The sequence below is a fragment of the Solanum lycopersicum genome, chromosome 4 (assembly GCF_036512215.1).
Source record: "Solanum lycopersicum chromosome 4, SLM_r2.1".
NCBI lineage: Eukaryota > Viridiplantae > Streptophyta > Magnoliopsida > Solanales > Solanaceae > Solanum > Solanum lycopersicum.
Genome location: NC_090803.1, coordinates 63,562,905 through 63,583,356, shown reverse-complemented (window position 1 = coordinate 63,583,356; position 20,452 = coordinate 63,562,905). Strand labels below are relative to the sequence as shown.

Genomic DNA, 20,452 nt, shown 5'->3' with positions numbered 1-20,452 from the left:
TTTTAAAATTAACAAAAAGTACTTACCAAAAAGATAAAAGAAAAACTAAAAAAGACATTTAAAAAATAAATAAAAAGGAGGGATTTGGTTCATAATGTAATTATTATATAGGATTATAATTTTTTTGAATTAATTTAGTTTACTTGAGAGATAAATAAAATCAGAGTTCTATTTGATTTTTAAAAGTACTTTTTTAAAATATTGAAAATTGGATTCTCTAATTATACGATGAAACGTATTTTTTTAAGTTTAACTCTGAAAAAAAAAGTTTTAAAAAAAAATATTCATGATCAAGTGTCTCCTTAGAGTAAAATTTGAATTAATTTAAATACAAAGAATACTTGAGTTATATATTTTTTTCTAATAAATCTGAATAAAAATTTCGGAAATTAATAATCAAATGAAAATTTTAATTCCTTTATAAATCGAAGAAATGAGCAAATCATAATTCATAAATAAGATATCAAATTATCATGATGTGTCGTATTAAAAAAATTATATATATCTATATTTTTTTAATAAAAAGTTCTTTATTTTGTGATTACAAATTCTATAATACATAATATTTTGAACGTTAATTTATGACGATGAAAATAAAAAGAATCACTTTATTTGATATTTTCACAATTGAAGTTAGAGTTCCATTTAGTTATATTTTTACGTGAAATATAATTTAAATAGGATTATATTACTTAAAAAAAAAATAGGATAAACTAGAAAAAAGAAAAGATAAAAAGGTGATAACAACATTTTGGGTGTTCTTTAAATTTCAAATACAAATGATATTTGGAATTTTCATTGTCAAACATGGATATTCAAATAAGATGAAGAAATAATCAAAAAGGATAAAAAAACAATTATCATGGCTAAACCGATCTTTAATATAACTTTTTTCATATAATAAAGATAATTTCCTGAACATTAGTCATTTTTTTGTAAAAATAAAAACGATCAGTTTAACCATGATAAAATATTTTAAGAATCAAAAATTTATACTTTTAAAAAAGAATTGAATTGACGGTTTAAATCATAATTTCTTTTTGTGTGTATTTGTTTTTTTAGGGTAATGGGGAAAAGGATAGGGAAAAAAAGACGTTTTCTTTTTCATAATAATACCTTTAAAAGTGTAATTTTCATCAATTATGGGAAAGTTATAACATAAATATACTTTCTTAGCTTTTTGGCTGGTCTAAAAAGAGTAAAGTTTGGGTAATTTAAAGATATAATTGTCGTGTGAGAGATTAAAATAGAAAAAATTGCATTGATCGAGGATAAATAATTTTTTTAAAATGATATTTTAGTGATAATTTCTTGGAAACAAGAAAATATGATGTTTAGTAAAATTTAGTTAAATTTTTCTAAAATTAGAATAATATAACGTCTACGGTTTTTATATGAATTTAGCAAATTTCTAATTTGCACTACTGAATATACAGTATAATCAAATCAATTTTTTGTCAGTTCCCATATATTTAAATATTTTTAAATGAAAATTTAAGTTCTGTTTTTACTATAAACATAATGTTCAATTGGTTTTTGTACATAAATATTTCACCTTATTAATAGATAAAAATTTAAATTAATTTTATCTATAAACCATATAATAAAAATTCTATATTAATATTGAAGAATCAAAATAAAAATAAAAGATAATCCATGTACAGATACAATTGACCTGACCAAAGTACACATACAAACACATACTGACACACATGTGATGAAGATGGATGATAGATCTACAAGAAAGGATCAAGAGTAGACAGGACAGACCCCCCCACCCCATACCCACCCCCCACCCACCCACCTAGGTCTGTTTTATGTTTCCAATTTTGTCTAACCATTTAGCCAAAAAACAAAAGAATAATAATTAAGAAAGGTTAACCAAAATAATTACTATTATAGATAATGATATAATAGATGAGATTGTTTCTCCTTTAATTAGAGACTTAAAATCAATTCATACGTAGATATTTCTTTTATATGAAGGAACACTATTAAAATCTTGTGTGGTGTAAATTCAAAATAACCAAACTATACTGTGAATTGAAAAAAAACAAACAATGATTTTTTATTTATGAAAGGGAAAAGGCTTAAATATGCCATCGAACTTCAGAAAAGCTTATTTATGTCATCAGTTAAAAGTTTGACTTATTTATGTCATTACCGTTAAAAAAGAAAGTTACGTTATCTATGTTTGTAATTAAAAATGATCATAATTCTAGAAAAAAAATTGAATTATTTTTTAAATTAAAAAAGTTGATGATATGACCGCATTATAATTGGTCACGTGTCAAAAATGATTTTGCAAAACCATCGTTAAAAAATAACGGCATGAATGAGCCTTTTTTTAATGATAATGGCATAAATAAGCCGAACTTTTAACTGACGACATAAATGAGTCTTTTCTAAAAATTCAACGACATATTTGAGCTTTTTCCCTTTATGAAATTCTATGAAAAATAATTCCAATTAACTTAAAATAAAAATAAAGATATTTACATATTTTATCCTTTCTTAGATTTCATTTAGTTTTTCCAAATTAACATCTTATTTCCAATCCACCAAAATATTTTGAACTTTTTTTAGCATTATTTTAACCTTTCTTTTTCACCCCACAAGAAAATTTACAACTCTGATATGATTAAAAAATAAATTCCAATAGGGAAAAAACAAAAGGATAAATAATTTTGTGGAGGAGTAGAGCTAAAAATAAAAAGAGGAGCATAATAATTATTTTGAGTAGACAAAGAAAAGCAGGCCTCTCTATGGTCAATCCAACAAATTTCAACTACTCCACTCATTACTTCTCCTCTTTATCATTAAAAAAACATATATTAGGAGTACTATACTATTTCTATTTTATATCACATGCTCCATTATTGTCAAAAATAGTTAAAATGAACTCAAAATAAATATGTGTATTAATAATATTAAATTAGTTTAAGTTAATATATATTTTTTTATTAATTATTTGATTTATTTTGTAAAATGAATAGGATTGTAGTAAAATCGGAACAATACTAAATATAGTGTATTAAAATTTTTTTAAAAAATAGTATTAATATACTAATGTCATAATTTACTAAAATGTATAATTACTAAACAAGGAAATAGAGAATATTAAAACTAATATCAATATAATTTTTTTCTTATAACTTGACATATGCTTTTTTTCGTTAGTGGAAATATGGATTATATACAACATAGAGAATGAAATATATATAGGTCCGTTTGGATAGGCTTAATAAAAGCAGTTTTAAAAAAGTACTTTTGAAAGTGTTGAAATTTATTTTTAAAATAAGCAGTTATGCGTTTGGATAAAAGTGCTGAAGTTGTCATGCCAAACATGAAAAAGGGAAAAATGGAAGAAAAAGATGTTAGGGTTATATGAGTAATTTGGAGATTGTATAAAAATATTAAGGGCAAAAAGATAAAAATGTGGTAAACTTAAAACAACTTATAAACTAAAAAAAAAAACACCCCTACCCAGCTTTTAACTTTTGGCTTAAATTAAGTTTTTTTAAACTTAAAATAAGTTATTTTGAGTATTGTCAAACAGTTAAATAAGTCAAAATCCAGTTTTTAAGTCAGTTTGACCAGCTTTTAAGCTGAGCCAAACAGGCTCATAGTGTCATATGGTAATTTTTTTATTTTTTTTTATGTATAAATAACAAATTGAAAGATGAAAACAAGGTTATTTTGGTTGTGTTGTTTGTTTTATCCTTGTACAAGTTACTTCCATGTCAATTTGTATGGGCCAAAAAGTACGATTTTGACATTCCATTGTTTCGAAAAAAAATAATATATGTTTGATTTAATATCACTTAATTTAGATAATAAATCAAAAAATGTACATTAAGCTTCAAAACAAAATAAAAATGTATAATTCATATCATTTCTTTCTATAAACGTTTGGTATAAATTTTAAAAAATGATTGAAGCAACCCAATAAAATCCATTTTATATTTTTCACTCGTATATCTGGCACGAGATGATAAAGAGAAAGCTTCGTCTATCGATGATTGAAAGGGTTATGAATTCCATTGAGTTAGCCCTACTTGATCGAATCAGTCAGCCTCTTCCGTTCCGCCTACGACCCCTTCGGAATTCAAATTCTTGCTTAATTGAAAAAATGTTACTCAAACATCTTATCTTTATAATATTAGTAGAAATTTTTTAAAAATAAAAAATAACTTTTACCTTTCGAGACATTTGACAAAACACACTATAAAAGGCATATAAAAACTCAATCTTTTGATGTTATATTTACCCCTCCAATTAAAGGGAACCCATAGTAAAAAATGCATCGCTCCAATCAAGTCAGTCTCACCGATATGGATCGTGGTGTAGTGATGAAACTGTTTTTTCTTAATTAAAAAATTTAAATTCGAGTCTTGAATGAAAAAAAATTTGATTGATAGCATCACATCTCAATAGACCTTGCAATGTGTGATTCGAATTTTACAGAATCTCTAAACGAGCTTTGGACACCGAATTGAAAACAAAAAAAAAACAAGTTTGTCCCCACTTCTAAAGGGTAAATTAGGAAATCCACATGCTAATTTCTATTTTATTATAATGAAGAAAAGCTAAAGATGATCTTAAAATAGAAAAAAAGATCCATGAATTTCGGCATCTTTTATGGATTTAATGGAGAAAAACATTTGAGTATTTTTTATTATAATAAAAAGAGTATATTTAATAACATTAATATAATTAAATCATTGATTAAGCCTTGTAATTCATTGACAGCCCGCAAAACAAAAAAAGATTAACTTTGAGTTGTATATCCTGGTACCTAAATTTTAAAATTCAATTAGCAAACAGAATGTACTCTTAATAAATTTGCAATAATAATTAATTTTTTACTAAATTATTTGTAGATATCTAAATATATTTAATATATATGAAGACAAAATTTTAATTTTATAGGTTCTGAATTTTATTACGATGATTTCAAGTGTTAATAACATAATTCTAAACTTAATACATACACATGTTTTTGATTAAAAAAAATTAATATAAATACGCTCTCTTAAATAAAAAATTTCTATATTACTATATTCGATCAAATCTATACCCGAACTTCTACTATCACATTTTTTTAACCCTAAATTACATATAGATCCTCCAACATGCTATATTCATATACACACAATCTCTTCAATTTTGATTAATTTTTTTCCATTCTCAATTAAAATTTAAAAAACTATTTTAATGTCAAGGATATAATTGGAAAATAATAATCAACTTTGATACTCGAGTTATTAAAACAAGATAAAATACTATATTTAATTTTAAAAATGGTATATAATAATTTTTCATTTTTATATATATTTTATTAAATATATATAAAAAATAATAATTTTTTATTGCGGTGGTGGGGTTGAATAATAATAATAATATTGTTTTTGTTTTTGTGAAAAAGAAAATAGTTTCGTAAGAGTTACGCAGAAGGAATTAGTTGGGAGGATAAGGAAAAAGGAGACAAAGCAAGAGTATCATGTTTATACTCCCGACAACAAACCCACTTTTTCTTTTTCCTTTGTCCCCTTTAGACCGTGACATATAACTTCCTCCACCCACCCTACTTTGAACGCGTTACTCAATCTTGAGATCTCTGATTAAAAAAATTTATAACTCTATAATCATTTTAAAAAAAATTTCAGATTCGAGATCTCTGATTAAAAAAATTTATAACTCTATAATCATTTAAGAAAAAATTTCAGATTGACGAATCTTTTTTTCTGTAGGAAAATGTTTAGAACTCTATAAATAGAAGAATGTTTCTTCTAACTTAATCAGCATTCACAATGTAGTCTTAAGGGCTTTGAGAGTTTTGATTAGGGGGAGAATTTGTGGGTCACAAGCTTGATATTGAACCTACCATGTATTCTGAGTGAATTGATTGAGGTTGTTTCTCTCTGTATTTTGTACTATCATATTTATAGTAGATTGCTCATCTCCTTTGTGGACGTAGTTCGATTGACCGAACCACGTTAAGTTTTTGTGTCTTTTGATATATTTTTCGTTGTCTTCTTACTCGTGACCTTTCGAGGTTTGCATTACTAGCTTCCGCGTTACATTTGCTTATTTACTACGACCCTAACAATATATTTGGGTAAAATATTAATATTTTCTAAAAATATGTTTTTGTCATTATGAAAAATATGTCGAAGTTATAAGAGATAGATGTAGATCAATGAATATTTAGAAAGGTATGAAAATCGAGGATCGGATTAATGGAGGTTGAAGGGAGATGAATTGCACGCGCTATAAATGGGATTTGGACTGTTTAAGAGTGGCATAATTAAAAATGAATGTTTAAGAGAATTAATGATGATTAAGTTGTACCACTATCGCACGCTCGCAATGACATGGCATCATCATCATGCATGTCTATCTTCTCCATCATCATACGGCACACACATACCATGCCTACTAACCTTCGTCATTCACATGTCATCATTATTCTACTTGAGATTTTAGGGTATAATATTAGCTCTGATTTTCTTATTTTATTTGAAATTTTATGGCACTATACTAAAATTTGTAGAATTATTTAGAAAATAATCTTGACTTCTTGTATGTATTTTATATATGGTTAAACAAACTTATACTATTTAATAATTCGTTATAGTTATGGTTTGATATGGTTATCAATGGGACTAACGTTATACAATAATTATGTGGGTTGACTCAAGTTTGTATAATTAGTCACGTTTGTATATGTATAATTCGACAGAATATACAAATACACATGTCTAATATACAATTATCTAATCAATATAGATATACAATTCACCTCTCTCCTACTCTTTCCCCTCTCGCTCGCATCTTTACTCCCTCTATTTATCTTGTTTGCCATATATACAAATGCATATGTATAATATACAATGATTTAACCGATATATATATATATATACAATTCGCCTCTTCAACTTTCTGACCTCTCTCGCTCACCTCTCTCCCAATCTCGTTCACCTCTATCCTCCCTCTCTCAATCTCTCTTATCATATATACAAATACACATGCATAATAAATAATATCTGATCGATATACATATAAAATTCACTTATCTCCCACTCTTTGCATTCTCTCTCCCTTTCTTCTTTCTCTCCATTCTCGCTCGCTTCTCTCTTCCCTATAACATGTAGCGACAAATTGTAATTATCAAACTATAGCTATAGGGAGTAATTAAGGTATTTTGACTGGCTATATATCAAAGTTCTTCCTAAGATGATTATATGCATAATACATAAAATATATATATGATGCTTAACTTGACGTTTGTTGGCAACTATGATCCTTAACTTTCAATTTGCACAAGTAGACACTTAAACTTGTAGAAAATTGAATAAGTAGACACATTTGTCCTACATTACATAATACACGTAGTAGACAAAATTTCCATATAGGGTGTCATATATGATGTTATATTTTTTTTCCTTTTTTAATTCCTTCACACTCTAGTAGGTGAGTGAACTCACTTCCTTTGTCACGTCATCTCTTAAGGTTGCATTAAATTCACTTTAAAGATGTTACGGGGGTATTAAACGTCCGTATAATTTAAGTGCTAAAGTAAATTACGATCTCAAATTAGAGTGTTTTTTCTGTATTTTCTCTTATGTTTACTATATTATTAAGAATAACGTACAAAATAATAATAGAAGAGATCATTTCCATTCAAATTATATAGTATTAATTGATCACATGATCTGTGTTAAACTCGCTTTATGAAGCTAATTAAACTATGTTATTCTAAAATAAGTAATAAAATGAACTTTCAACATATATCCATCTCGTTAGGGAAAACATTTTTTTTAGTGAGCCACATTTTTTTTGTATTAATGGAGGTCATAATATGACACACGAAAAAATTGAAAGGAATTCAACATCAACTATATAAATACATAAAAAAATATACTTAATAACCATTGAAGAGAACTCTGATAAGCCCTTGACTATATATACTAGCTCCACCCCTGCCTACGTATCACATATTTAAATTAATCAAACTTTTACATAAATACGATACACAGAAGAAATCGAAATAAAATGAAATGAAATCTATAGTATTATTAAAAAAAAAAAAGAGTAGCCCTACAGATAACTCACAAATTAAAGTATATCTGATTATAAGCTGTCACTATGTGTAACATTATTATGGTGAAATATTTGCAAGGAGTGCACAAACAAAATGAAGAGAAATTAATAAAGTGGTGAGTTTGGTATGGTGGATTATATATTTATTGAGAATTGCAGAGAGACAAAGCAAACTTTTTAGCAAAAATGAAGGGTATTTGTGGCTGACAAAACAGTATAAAGTTGCCATGTTTGCTGCATACTATAGAGAGACAAAATGAGTGAATTTTAATCTATTTTGTTTTTTCTCTTCACAATCTCAAGTTATTGTCCCTTTTAGTTTTGCAAAATGATATATAATAATTACTAATTAACAGCATGTTTGGCTCAGCTTAAAAGCTGGTTTTTGACTTATTTAACTGTTTGGCAATGCTCAAAATAGCTTATTTTAAGTTAAAAAAAATTTATTTTAAGCCAAAAGTTAAAAGCTGAGGTAGGGGTGCTTTTTTATTTTTAGCTTATAAGCTGTTTTAAGTTGACCACATTTTTATCTTTTTGTGCTTAATATTTTTATACAATCTCCAAATTACCCATATAACCCTAACATTTCTTTCTTCCATTTTTCCCTTTTCACGTTTGACATAACAACTTCAGCACTTTTATCCAAACGCATAACTGCTTATTTTAAAAATAAGTTTCAATACTTTTTAAAGTACTTTTTTAAAGCTGCTTTTATTAAGCCCATTCAAACGGGCCTAAATTCAATATTATGAAATATGAAATTAGCTAAATTTTATTGCTAAAATATACTTAGCTAATTGAGTTTTCTTTAATTTGTCGTTAATCTATAACTAAATGAGATTCGTAAGTTAGACACTTTCACTTAAAATTTTTTGAACAGGTAGATATATGACTCCTACCTGACTTAACACACATCGAACACTACGTAAGTTGAGAATTGTCACATAGGATGCGTGTGTCTATTTGTTCAATTATAATAGTTTATGTTTCTACTTTTGCACATTCAAAGTAAGAGGGTATAAATGCATACTAATGCCTGATTAAAAAACATATTTATGTACTATGTCTTTTTATTTTCTAGCGATGAAAAGCATTGATTCTAAAAATAGGAATCATGTTGTGTATTTGTCAAACTTATACGTTGTCTCTACCTTAATAATTTATAGGGTAAGAATTTGCATATACTCTTTATCTCCTGGTCCTATTTGTACGTAAAATTATATTAAATATATTATTGTTATTTTGAGTTTTTGGTTAGTAGATCCCACCATAGTCCAAGTACTCTTTTGCAATGTACCTATATACATTCTAGTAGAAACTTTATAGATTTAGCACAAACAAGCAAAAGTAGTACTTAAAAAAAATATGAGATGACTTTCAAATAGCAAATAAAGAGAAAAGGTGAAGATTTCATCATCATTACATGTCCTAATTCCTCCTCTTTATCTAAAAACTATCTCCAAATATTAGAAAAATTCAATAAAGAAAATGATTATATAAATATCTTATGTATTTAATTAATAATTTTTTGGTAAAGGAACATTATAATGCTAGATCACTTTAATTATTTTTCCTTTTAAACTTTGCATATTTATAAATAAAAAAGGATTATTAAGTTCACTACGCCGAAAGAAGCACAAGAGACAAAAGGAGATGGACATAAAATATTATGAGCAACCTAAAGCTAGAAAGGTTTAGTATGGCATTGTGTCTATAATTTTATATATATTCATTTATTTTATTTTAATTTTTTTATCATATTGAAATTCGATTAAATTTAAATTTACGTTAAATTTTTTTATATCGAAGGTAAAACACTTTCTAACAAAAGAAATTTCGTATCCAACGAGACTCAAACTCAAGACCTCTTAGTTAAAGATGAAGAAGTACTTATTACTCCATAAAAAAAATGCGAAGTGAAAACATTTACCCATAAAAAATACTATGACATAGTAGCTAAGACAGTTCATTTTTAAATTAGAAATCTTGAATTTGAGATATACATTTGTGCATTAAATTCACCTTACTTTTATTAGTTTCGTTCATGCTTGTATTTATTTTTAAATCATTTTAGAAGAAAAAAAGGTTCACCAACTACCACATTAATTTAGAAAATTATTGAATGTGACATAGTGTTTCCCCGTATATTAAAATAGTACTTATTTACAGTATAGTTATTTATTTTATATTATATAACTGGTTCTTAGAATTAATTTGGTCAACCCAGTCACAATCCACACGTGTGTTATACTGATAGTTGAAAGCTCCATTTCAAAAATTTGACAAGCTCAAAATTCACTCAAAAACTATATACTATGTGATTTTATTTTCTAATTTTGACAAAGTTTTCCAAATAGTATTACACATCATTTCCCTCTTTAAATCTAAAAATAACATGTGGTTCTAACCATGTATATTTATGCGACAAGATAAATATCAAAGCTTTACAAATTTTAATATGTGAATAACTAACTTACTATAATCAACAATCAAATAACTCTTCTCAATTCTATTTCAATTTACATCGGAGTTCAAGTTCAAATATGTGTTGTTTCGTGCAATATATAGCTCTATTCGGGAAAAACACTTTTTATCAAAGATTTTTTCATACTCAGCACTCGATCTAAATTACATTCAATTTCACGACATGTAAAACACCATTTGAGGGAAGCACTCCCTGCCAAATATTTTGTTGAATTCAGGGCTTGAACTCAAAAAGTAAAGTTAAGCCCTGAACTCAAACTTCGGATTAAAAAGAAAAATAACCTCATCCACTCCAATACATATCAAAAACATCATTTCTCCCTTCACAAGATAAAAATAAGAGTACATGTTACTATTTTAAAAAAAAATTATTTATAAAATTATACTGATAATATTATTGCGATATTTACGAGGATGGGTTTTAATTGGACACAACTTTCGGTTATCTTCATTGAATTAGCATGGGTTTAGTGATGAGACATGATTGTTCTCTTCATGCGACAAATACATTTAATACTTTTGTCTTTCATTACCAAAAATAGGATAGGATAAAACATTGCATTCATAACATGTCTCTTCTAAATTTACACTAATGAATTATATAGTACTACAATTTCCATAATCATACAAATTCAACTTACAATACTATTCTATACTTTATTCACATTTATTGAATTTGATGACGATAAATTATAAAATTCTATTTTTCCATAAAGAAGATTTTTGATTTATCATGAAATATTCATTATCAATCATCACAATTCCATCTTTTTTCTTTAGTTTTCCTTTTAAATGATTACTCTCATTGAAAAAGGAAAAAACATTTTTTTTTCTTGAGTATATTCATTTTTTACAAAAATATCAGATACTTTTTTTTTATTGAAGATTAAGATCATAAAAACAAAAATTTGTAATATAACTAGACCAACTTCAATAAATGGAGTCCGATAATAACATCATGAAACTCAACCCATATGGCAGAAAGAAGCTGAAGAGGCGGTTACAACTATTTATGTCAATTTCCCATAATTAAGAACATAAAATCTGTCAATATAGTGGGCTTAAGGGGAATGGTAGCCTAATTTGGGCCAGCCCATGAGAACATGTTGTGTTTACAACAGTGGCCCAAATAATTTAGGCAAAAATTCAACAGGAATGGTTATTATGTTAAAGAAATAGCACATTTTAGAAACTTCTTGGCCATGTCTTTAAAATATAGTCACAATTACAGGGTTTCAAATTCTACCGATGAAACTTCATCACAAAATCCTTAGAGTTTCAGGTGTGTTACTTGAAATTCCATGGGAGTAAATACATAAAATTAAATAAATTGGTTAAACTTTAAATAGTATGTATTAAAGTGGTTAGCATTGACATTTATAAGAAGCTAAGTCATTAAACGTGGGTTCCAAAATTAAACTGGACTTGCCGATGAATTGGGCCCTTAATCAAAATGAAAGATTGGGCCGATTACTGTCGTTTATTGGGTTGAATTGAGTTGGACTAAAAAAGCTAAAAAGTAAGGGCAAATAAAGTGAAATGGCAACATCTCGAGTATATTATTATATAATACGCCTAGAATTTGTACAATTTGGTACTTAATTGTATAAATTCGGAATCTATATAATTCGGCGTTTGATTGTATAAATTCAAAATTTATATATGCTTATCCTAACTATTTGTATATGAACTTTAAATTCATAATAAATTATCCGGTTTGTATGTTGACAAGCGAAATATACATATGAAGTTCTGAAAAGTTCCTAATTATACAAGCACAGTACTTTAAGGGAAACTTACATAAATATACTATAATACAAGTTTAATACATCTTACAAAGAACTATTTATTATTCACATATAATATAATTTTTAATGATGAATAATACATTTATTACACATTTTAATACACTTATAAGACAATGTGACAATTTTTTACCAAACAAACATGATATATTTTCAAAAAACAATTATAATTCATATATATTGCATACATAATTCACTTTTAATACATATTACAAATTTAACAAAGCATTGCTATAAATGGTAATAAACAAAAAGTATCGTTAAAATCAATAATTATTTTTTAAAATGTATTAATTTATGTAATTTTTTCATATTGTTTGTATTATTCGCAAGTAAAACATATACAAACGGGCAGGTGAAATACACAAACCACAACCTTCACTTGTATATATACTTGCCATGTTTGTATATTTGCAAGCGAAATATACAAACGGACAAACCAAATGTATAACATGCAGCCTCCATAGTTATCAATTACCAAAATTATAGCTATAGAGCTTTATTATATCTATTATCTTTGTTGTTTTTAATTTTTTTCTCAAAACATAATTATAATTAAATCCGTTCAATTATTACTATGATTTCCCGTTAATATATTTTAATGGTATATTAACCAGACTTTTTATGAACCGAAATGAATGAAGTAAATAAATAGATGAGTTAATGATTAAGTCAAACTTAAACAAATTGAATAAATCATAAACTAATTTTGTTACTTGTGTTTTCATCCATGTCTTGGCCCACCCAAAGGTAAAATAAGTTTTAGGAAATTTCCTAGAATTTTCTAGGGCCAAGGCTTTAACCATGAAAATATACTTTATCCAATGAATCCACTCCCAAAATTAAAAGTAGGGCAAAATGAATTTACCCTATTTATTTATGCAACTCATGAGATTACTACTATTTGTTGTAGAAATTAAATTATGATTAACACTATCTTTATAAAGGAGTGAATGATTGATTTTTCGTTTTTTGATTCGTTTGTTTAATTATTAATTTAGCACATTTTAATTTGCTCAATTTCTGTTCAATTCACATATTTAAAAATTCGTTCGGCTTTAAAATTATTTGGGAAAAACTTGAAAAGTGGTGTTTGATCATATAATGGCAAATATATTTACCAAATATCCCAAGTTCTGAAATACTATAAAAAAACTAGTGTATGGACCAAGTTTTAATATTTGAGAATTTTTTTTATAAAAAAAAAGTAAAAACTACCACAAACTTTTAATTTTATAACAAATGTCCATTATTTATTAATTTCAACTAATATTTGTTACTATTTTCTTTAAAAAAAATTGAGTTTTAATATGAGTGATAAAATTGAGAAAAAGGAACAATTTGTATGTAATATGTTATAGTTATAACTGAATCAATGAAAAATTTGAGTACACAATTGATGTGTTGTCTTTCTTATATTGTTATTGATGAATGTTATCAATTATGTTATAAAGTTTTGCTTAAGCAAGCATACTCATTATAAAATGATAATATAGATTTATCGTAAATTAAAAATATAAATTTATAAATATTTTAAATAATTTTAGACCTACTTATAGTTATAAACCATATTTTTTTGAAATAGACAAATATTTTAAAGATAATTTGGGTAGTCATTGATGAATTGGAACAATAATAAATTGGCAAAGGTACATATATATGATGAATGTGATGGAACACTCCTTTTTCATTATTTAATTATTTGATTAACAGTAATAATTATGATTAAGTGCACACGAAGTATTTTGGACTTATATTAGAACACAGTTTAAGACTTTAAGCTGTCATTTCTGGTTTTTCCTATCAAAATTATGTGCTTTATCAACATATATCATCATTTCATTAGGAAAAATTGTACTTTGTTTTAGTAATTATGCAATTGGGTTTTCACATTTACTCCTCCATGTGTCTATTACTATATTTATTTATATACGTATGAGCCTCAGATAAAAATAATTGTGAAAATATAATCTATTCAATCGGTTCATGTTTAAACGATAGAGAGTGTTTTTAACCCATATTGACTCAATCGTCTCTATCCGAAATAATTTTTTCCGTCTTTTTATTAACTCGATTCATTTTGATATGTTTGATACTCCTAATAGTAAGGATAAATTATTAATAATGCTAGACTTTTTGGCAAAAATAATATGAGCTTAAGTCAAAATGAATAGTAATTTTACATTATATTAAGAGTATTTTAGACTGATTTAGCTTTCTTGTTTATTCACATGCAATTATTACATTAATTATCTTGGGAAAAAAATAAATATAATCCCCTGAAAATCTTAGTATTACTTGTTTCTAAAGTTAAATTTCAATTCTACATAACTAATTATTCAAAACATCCAAACTTTTCACATGCATCAAACATTATGATTAATGTTTGCCCTTATTTGATGTACATTATCTGCATAGAAATTCGATCCAAATCTTAATTTAGCATTAAAAGTAAAAACTCGAATGAATAATTAATTTCAATTTTTGTACCTCGATTCCGATATAAATACTTACCTAAATGTGGCACCATATTCTTACAACTTATTTGGCCTTTACACCTCCCCCCCCACCATATAAAATCGAATAGTGTCTCAAAATAGGACATGGTCCTTCAATATACACCATCATTGCTCATTAACATCCAAAAAATAATGTTACTATCACTACTTTAATTCTTAGAAAACTTGCACATGGCTCCAACATTTTCTTTCTTAGAATTTCTCACAACAAACTATTATTATCACCCTTTTTTTTTTTTTGTTATTATAAGGAAAAATCTCAATCTGTGTTCGAAATTCAGAGACACATTTATACTATATTAAGGTCCTATTACCCTCCTTACTTATTTTATAAGTATTTTTTTATCTCTTTTCGGTCAACTTGGCACTAGCTTGAAGAAAAAAGTCAACTAGCGTTGGGCCCACAAGATAGTGCCACGTAGATCGAAAATGGGTAGAAAATTATTAATAAAATAAGTTCAGGGGGTAATAGGACGTTAGTATAGTATAAGTGTGTTTCTGAGATTTCGGCATAGGTTGAGGGGGTATTTGTGCATTATCCCTTATTATTATTATTATTATTAGGGAAAATACCTAAGTACCCCCTCAACCTATGCCGGAAATCCCAGAGACACACTTATACTATACTAAGGTCCTATTACCCCCTGAACTTATTTTATATGTAATTTTTTTACCCCTTTTTAGCCTACGTGGCACTAGTTCAGAAAAAAGTCAACCATCGTTGGGCCCACAAGATAGTGTCACGTAAGCAAAAAAAGGTACAAAATTATTAATAAAATAAGTTCAGGGGGTAATAGGATCTTAGTATAGTATAAGTGTGTCTCTGAGATTTCGGGCATAGGTTGAGGGAGTACTTGGGCATTATCCCTTATTATTATTATTATTATTATCGTCATAAAACAGCCATTTCAAAAAAAAATTCCTTCGTGATAGATGATATTATGCGTTTACTTTTTCATATTTTTATTAACAATATTACACTTATAGTTTCTTATAATTTATAATATTACGCTTATCTTCTTTAAAGCAGGTTTAAATGTTGGTGTAGCCTCGACATATTTTGTCCGATTATCATTCAGTGGCGTAGCCACATAATGGTAAGAATGTATAATTGGATGCCCTTTGTCCGGAAAATAATATTTGTACAAGTAAAATAATATACAAAGTGAACAGATAACATATTTTGAATACCTTAATATAACAATCTAATATTTTTAAATACCTTTTAAGAAATTCCAGACTATGCTACTTTTATCGTTGCTTTAATTTATCTTATCAAAAAGAATTGTGGATGGAGTTTATTTTAGGCATAAAGTTCCTCTTGAACTCATTTGTCCACGTCTATTTGTTGTCACTTTTTAGAATATTTATTTCTCTTTAGCTAGAATCATCGAATAATTTGTTTTTTTCCCCTCACAAAACTAACAAAGAACGTCTCCATGAATAAAACAAAGATGCCTTTTATCATCAAGAGAGTATACAGTGTTATATATATATATATATATATATATATATATATATATATATATATATATATAGATACGAGTTTAATATGAATTCAATCGATATATAATATATGTACCATAAATGCAAGTCTACCTTTAGTTGTAGCAGTATAAACAAATTTAGAATTTAAAGTTTGATAGTTCAATATTTAAAATTTTTAGGATTTACTATATATATCTTTAAGTTATAGAAGTTATAGGAATATATTCATATCCCGCTTTAAAATAATGTATTTTAGATGAATCGACATCCATATATACTCTACTAACTAACATATTGAAGTGGAGTTTATAATTTAAGTACAAATTGTTTGGCTACAATTACTAATTTCCTTTGGCATTAATACAAGTCAATTTTTTAGATGAGAAAAATCACAACAATCTATTTCAACCTCACTTTAATGAGAAAAAAAAAATCCTAACTTGTCAAAATACACAAATTCAATGAACCTACCAAGTAACCAATAATAATAATTTTTAAATCAAATATAGATTATAGTGTCACCACTGTTTCATCTTTAGTCAGAGTCTTTGGTATAGAGAAGGATTCGATTCTCCTGTTGAAGACGTTGCCACTAAATATGCACCACATGATTCAAATTTACTTCGGACTTCAATCACAGTTTAGACAACGATAGAAAATCCAAAAAAAAAAATTAAAAAAACTTTTCCCTTTTTTTTCTTCTTCTAGATTTAGTCCACATGGCTTCTTACAGACACCTCCCTCCATATCCAGCATTTCTGAACAATGCTTGCTTTATGTCTTCTGAACTCACAACTCCTCTCTGCTCCATTTCCTATCACAATCATTAAAAAAAAAGAAGAAAAATCTTTAGTCAAATAACATGTCACATTAATTTGAAGAAAAAAAATTTCACATTAATTTGAATCGTCGAACTTGTCATCCAACTCATAACTCGTTTTAGTAACTCAACTCACAATAATATATTTATACATATTTAATGAATCGTTAAATACAGATTCACAATTTAAACATATCTAATATTATAGCTACGTCCTTGACTCATATTTATTTTTTTTTAAAAAAAGGTGCATAGAGTTTTGTACCTCAGAACAAGAAGCTTGCATTGCAAAATCACTAAATGAACTGATTACACACTGTTGAATCTCTAGACCTAAAGCCTCCAGTGTGGTCACTGTTGATAACAATAGACCAGGCTTCCCTGCACAACATATCTCAACTTTTGTATCAACACTTCTCCTTTCCACATCAAACTGCCAAAAAAAATGTATTAAAATAATTAGATCGAGACGGCTTCAAATAAAGCGATACTGATAATGATGGTGAAATTTTTTTTTTATGTAATAAATAAATATTGTTGTTGTGACTCACCTTAGGTGAATTTCTCACAAGCATTTCATTTGGTTTTACATCTTTGAAAATGCTCATCAAGCTTAGTTGATTTGGTCCAAGTTCCATTTCTTCTTGCAAATTATTGATTTTCTCTAGTAGCTCCTTCATGTAGTCTATAGTATCCCCAAGTATTGAAGTTCTATCCATCTATCAAGGGTAAAAATGTAAATTAACATCAGAAAAATTATAATTACAAAAAGAAAAAAAATGGTTGCATACATGGATAGTACCAAATTTTTTTTACAAGTGACCTGATAAAAGATGAATTACCTAAATAGTCACCCATCCAATTACTTAAAAAGGGTGGTGTGGTGCACTAAAATTTTTGCTATGCGCGTGATTCAGAGATAGGCCTGACTAATCACAAGAATCTATTAGACAATCTTATTATGCGAGAGGTTGTTTTCAAGAATTTAAACCTGTGACAACGACTTTACCAGTTTCTCTACCTCTCTAAGGTTTTGCTTTATTCATTTAGTTATACTTAAATAAGAAACAATTAATCGATATATAATATGTGTATGATTCATTTATCATATATGTGCATAAGTGTGTATAATTTATATATCCTGAACGAAACCTACACAGTGAATCTGACTGGCTATTTGAATAAAAATTCTCAAAAAATAAATAAATGAAAAGGAAGGTTTAATTAAGTTAAATACCTTGCTAATCTTTGGAACAACTGATCTAAGCATAGAGAGTCTATCATTAAGCCTTTTTCTCCTCCTCCTCTCAGCCATTAAATTTTTTGAAGGTTGACCTTCCATTTTCTTTGATTTTGACTTTCTAATTTCTGGACAAAAACCAATGTTAAAACTTGAAGCTCCACCAACTCTTCCTCCTGCACCTTCACACACTTGATTTTCCTCCAATTTACAAGGAATAACAATATTACTATTATTATCATTATTACAACTATTATTCCCCATTTCCAAATTTTGAAAACTATAGTTCCCAACTTCATCATCCAAAATTGATGAAAAATCATCTTGAGAAGGAAATGAAGATGGTGGTGACAATTCATCACAAAATGGACTACAAAATGAAGTACCACAATTTATCAAATTTTGTTGGTCAAATGGCAAATTACATGAATACCCTTCAAAGGAATTAGAAGTAGTAGTACAAGGAAGTGGAATATTATCATAGTTGAGGACATTATTGTAAAAATCATGAGACATTTCCATAGGGACTACATTTGTAGTATCCCATGACTCACTTCTTAGAGATAATAATTCTTCTAAGAACCCATTCTCATTGTAATACTCCATTTTTTTTTTCCTATGGAGTTTTGTTGGAAGAAAAAGAAGAGAGGAGCTTGGAGGGTATTAATGTAAAAGGGAGGGACCTTGATAAAATGAATAAAGTGGAGGATATATATAGGAAGAAGAATAATTATAGATTTATAGTAATGTTTTATTTAGGGGGCATCATTTGTCATTTATCACCTATAGTCTTGGACTACATAAATTTGGAATTTGTCTTAAAAGTTAAGGGCAAATTTTTGAAAAGGGAACTATCATTTCTAGAATTATTATTGTTGAGAAAATAAATATTCATAAGTGTTATTTTAACGTATCTCACACTCTTTATAAAAAAAAAATGTAATAATTTATTATACATTATCTAAAAATTAAACACTATAAATAATTGGAAAACTCTTTAATACTAGGATGTAGTTGGAAATACACCACATTCAATTCTCCATAGTTACATCAATGAATGTCAAATCGAGGTAAGAATTAATTTGCGCATTTAAGGGTATGACTAAGTAATTAATAAAGTGGATTAATAATTAAACATAAAATCTTAGGTATTCTTTTCATATATTAAAATTTTTATTAATAGAATTTTATGATACTTATAAAATATTGTAATGATGAAAGATAATGAATATATGATATAATTAGTTGAAGTGTGCGATATTTATACTAAATCATGTCAACTTAGTTATCATAGTTCGATAATTTATTAATAGGATAATTTGATTTGAATAAGATTTATTTAAATTATGATCAAACTTAAATCAAACGTAACCATGAATAGATTAGGCCACTCTATCTTAAAGCTATGATTCAAAAAATCTTGCTGATTGAAATGATATGAAACTGAAGAATTTCTCTTGGAAATCAAAATATATTTCAATATCCATTTTTATCATATTGTGAGACAAAAAAAATTTAAAAGGATGAAGTAAATACTTATTTCTTTTTATTTATATTTTTTCTAGAGAGCGTGTAAAAAAAAGTGGACAAGTAATAAAACATAATGAGTATTTATCAACTCTTTTCTTTTTCTTCTGAATTTATATTTAATCATTCCATATTAATTGTCCACTTTATTATAAATATTCGTATAATATTAGTCAATTTACAAAAATAATAAAACATTAATTAAATATTTTTTGTTTTACCCTTACAATTCTTTCTTTTATTTTTTAAAAATTCAAAAATTTCAAAACGTTTTAAAGAAATAAATTAATAAAATAATTTTTTTATTTATAATTTTTTAAAAAGTATATAATAATAAAAAATGAACAATTAATATGAAACGGACCGAATAGTTCTCTTCTCAGCTGACTATTTGATCACGTTTGTGTCTGCACAGAAAAAGATGGGGGGTTTACCTTGTCAGGTTCTTTATATGCATAAATGT

The 20,452-nt window shown here is 26.8% G+C and overlaps 1 protein-coding gene across 1 annotated transcript; it reads right to left on the bottom strand.

Moving 5' to 3' along the window:
- Positions 1-16,752: 16,752 nt before the first annotated feature.
- Positions 16,753-19,148, bottom strand: LOC101262198 (NO FLOWERING IN SHORT DAY-like transcription factor). The gene is given in 4 exon segments (NM_001329575.1): positions 16,753-17,216; positions 17,488-17,655; positions 17,774-17,941; positions 18,460-19,148. Coding segments are annotated over 4 exon segments (1,032 nt in total). The 5' UTR covers positions 19,069-19,148; the 3' UTR covers positions 16,753-17,129.
- Positions 19,149-20,452: the final 1,304 nt, after the last annotated feature.